Source organism: Nicotiana sylvestris, chromosome 4, assembly GCF_000393655.2.
Source record: "Nicotiana sylvestris chromosome 4, ASM39365v2, whole genome shotgun sequence".
In the NCBI taxonomy this organism is placed as follows: Eukaryota; Viridiplantae; Streptophyta; class Magnoliopsida; order Solanales; family Solanaceae; genus Nicotiana; species Nicotiana sylvestris.
In genome coordinates, this window is record NC_091060.1 from 31,007,041 (window position 1) to 31,008,189 (window position 1,149).

The 1,149-nt window shown below is 41.4% G+C and overlaps 1 protein-coding gene across 1 annotated transcript; it reads right to left on the reverse strand.

The window, feature by feature from the left end:
* Window positions 1-396: 396 nt before the first annotated feature.
* Window positions 397-867, reverse strand: LOC138889388 (uncharacterized). Its single transcript, XM_070172692.1, has one exon. It carries the CDS (start codon window positions 865-867, stop codon window positions 397-399), a length of 471 nt encoding a protein of 156 aa, XP_070028793.1.
* Window positions 868-1,149: the final 282 nt, after the last annotated feature.

Sequence of the window (1,149 nt, forward strand, 5' to 3'; positions counted from 1 at the left end):
TCCAAAGTCAATCGTTCCATGGGCAGACTTCACTATTTTTTTTCATTTGGCTGTCCTAGGACCGCATCTACCTTCGCGCGAGGCGCGAATTTTGACAAGTACAGTGCTGGCCATTTTTTACAGCCATTTAAATTTAGCCCCTTTTGGCCTTTCTCATGATTTCTTCACGCCAAATAATTCCAATTTGCACAATCTCATTCCGCAACATTCATAAACATGTCAATACTTTCACAATTTCAAATCAAGCAAGGAAAATAAAGAAAAATACGAAAATTAGGTTGCCTCCCAACAAGCTCTTGATTTAATGCCGTGGCACGACAAAATATAACAAAGCCATGGGTTGTCTCCCAAGAAGCTCTTGATTTAACGTCGCAGCATGACTCGGGCTATCCCTTATCAAGGATCTTTCAAGTACAAGGTCGAGATCATATTATCTTCCTCAGCCATGCCTTGATAATGTTTTTGTCTTTTCCCATTTACATTGAACTTGCGGGAGCCATCTTCCGATGCAATATCGATGGCTCCTGTTGAATGCATCTCTACCACACGAAATTGTCCTGACCATCTTGACTTCAACTTGCCCGGAAACAACTTTAATCTCGAATTGTATAGCAATACCACATCTCCATGTTTAAAACTTCGCTCAAGAATATTTTTGTCATGCATCATATTCATTCTCTCCATGTATAGCCTTGTGCTCTCAAAAGCATGGTAATGGAACTCATCAGGCTCATGCAACTTCTTGACTCTACTTGTACCTGCAACTTCTATATCGAGATTCAGCTGTCTCAATTCCCACAAAGCTCTATGCTCTAACTCCACGGGTAAGTGACACGCCTTCCCAAAGACTAATTTATATGGAAACATGCCAATTGGAGTTTTCAAAGTTGTACAATAGGCCTAGAGTGCATCATCTAACTTTCTCGCCCAGTCCATTCTTGTAGCATTCACGATCTTTGTCAAAACACTCTTTATCTCTCTGTTCGAAACCTCCATTTGCCCACTCGTTTGTAGGGTGATATGGGATGGCAACCTTGTGGCGCACACCATATTTTTCTAACAACTTTGTGGAGGCTCGGTTGTAGAAGTGAGTGCCTCCATCAGTGATTATTTCCCTTGGAGTGCCAAACCGAGTGAATTTATTCTTTC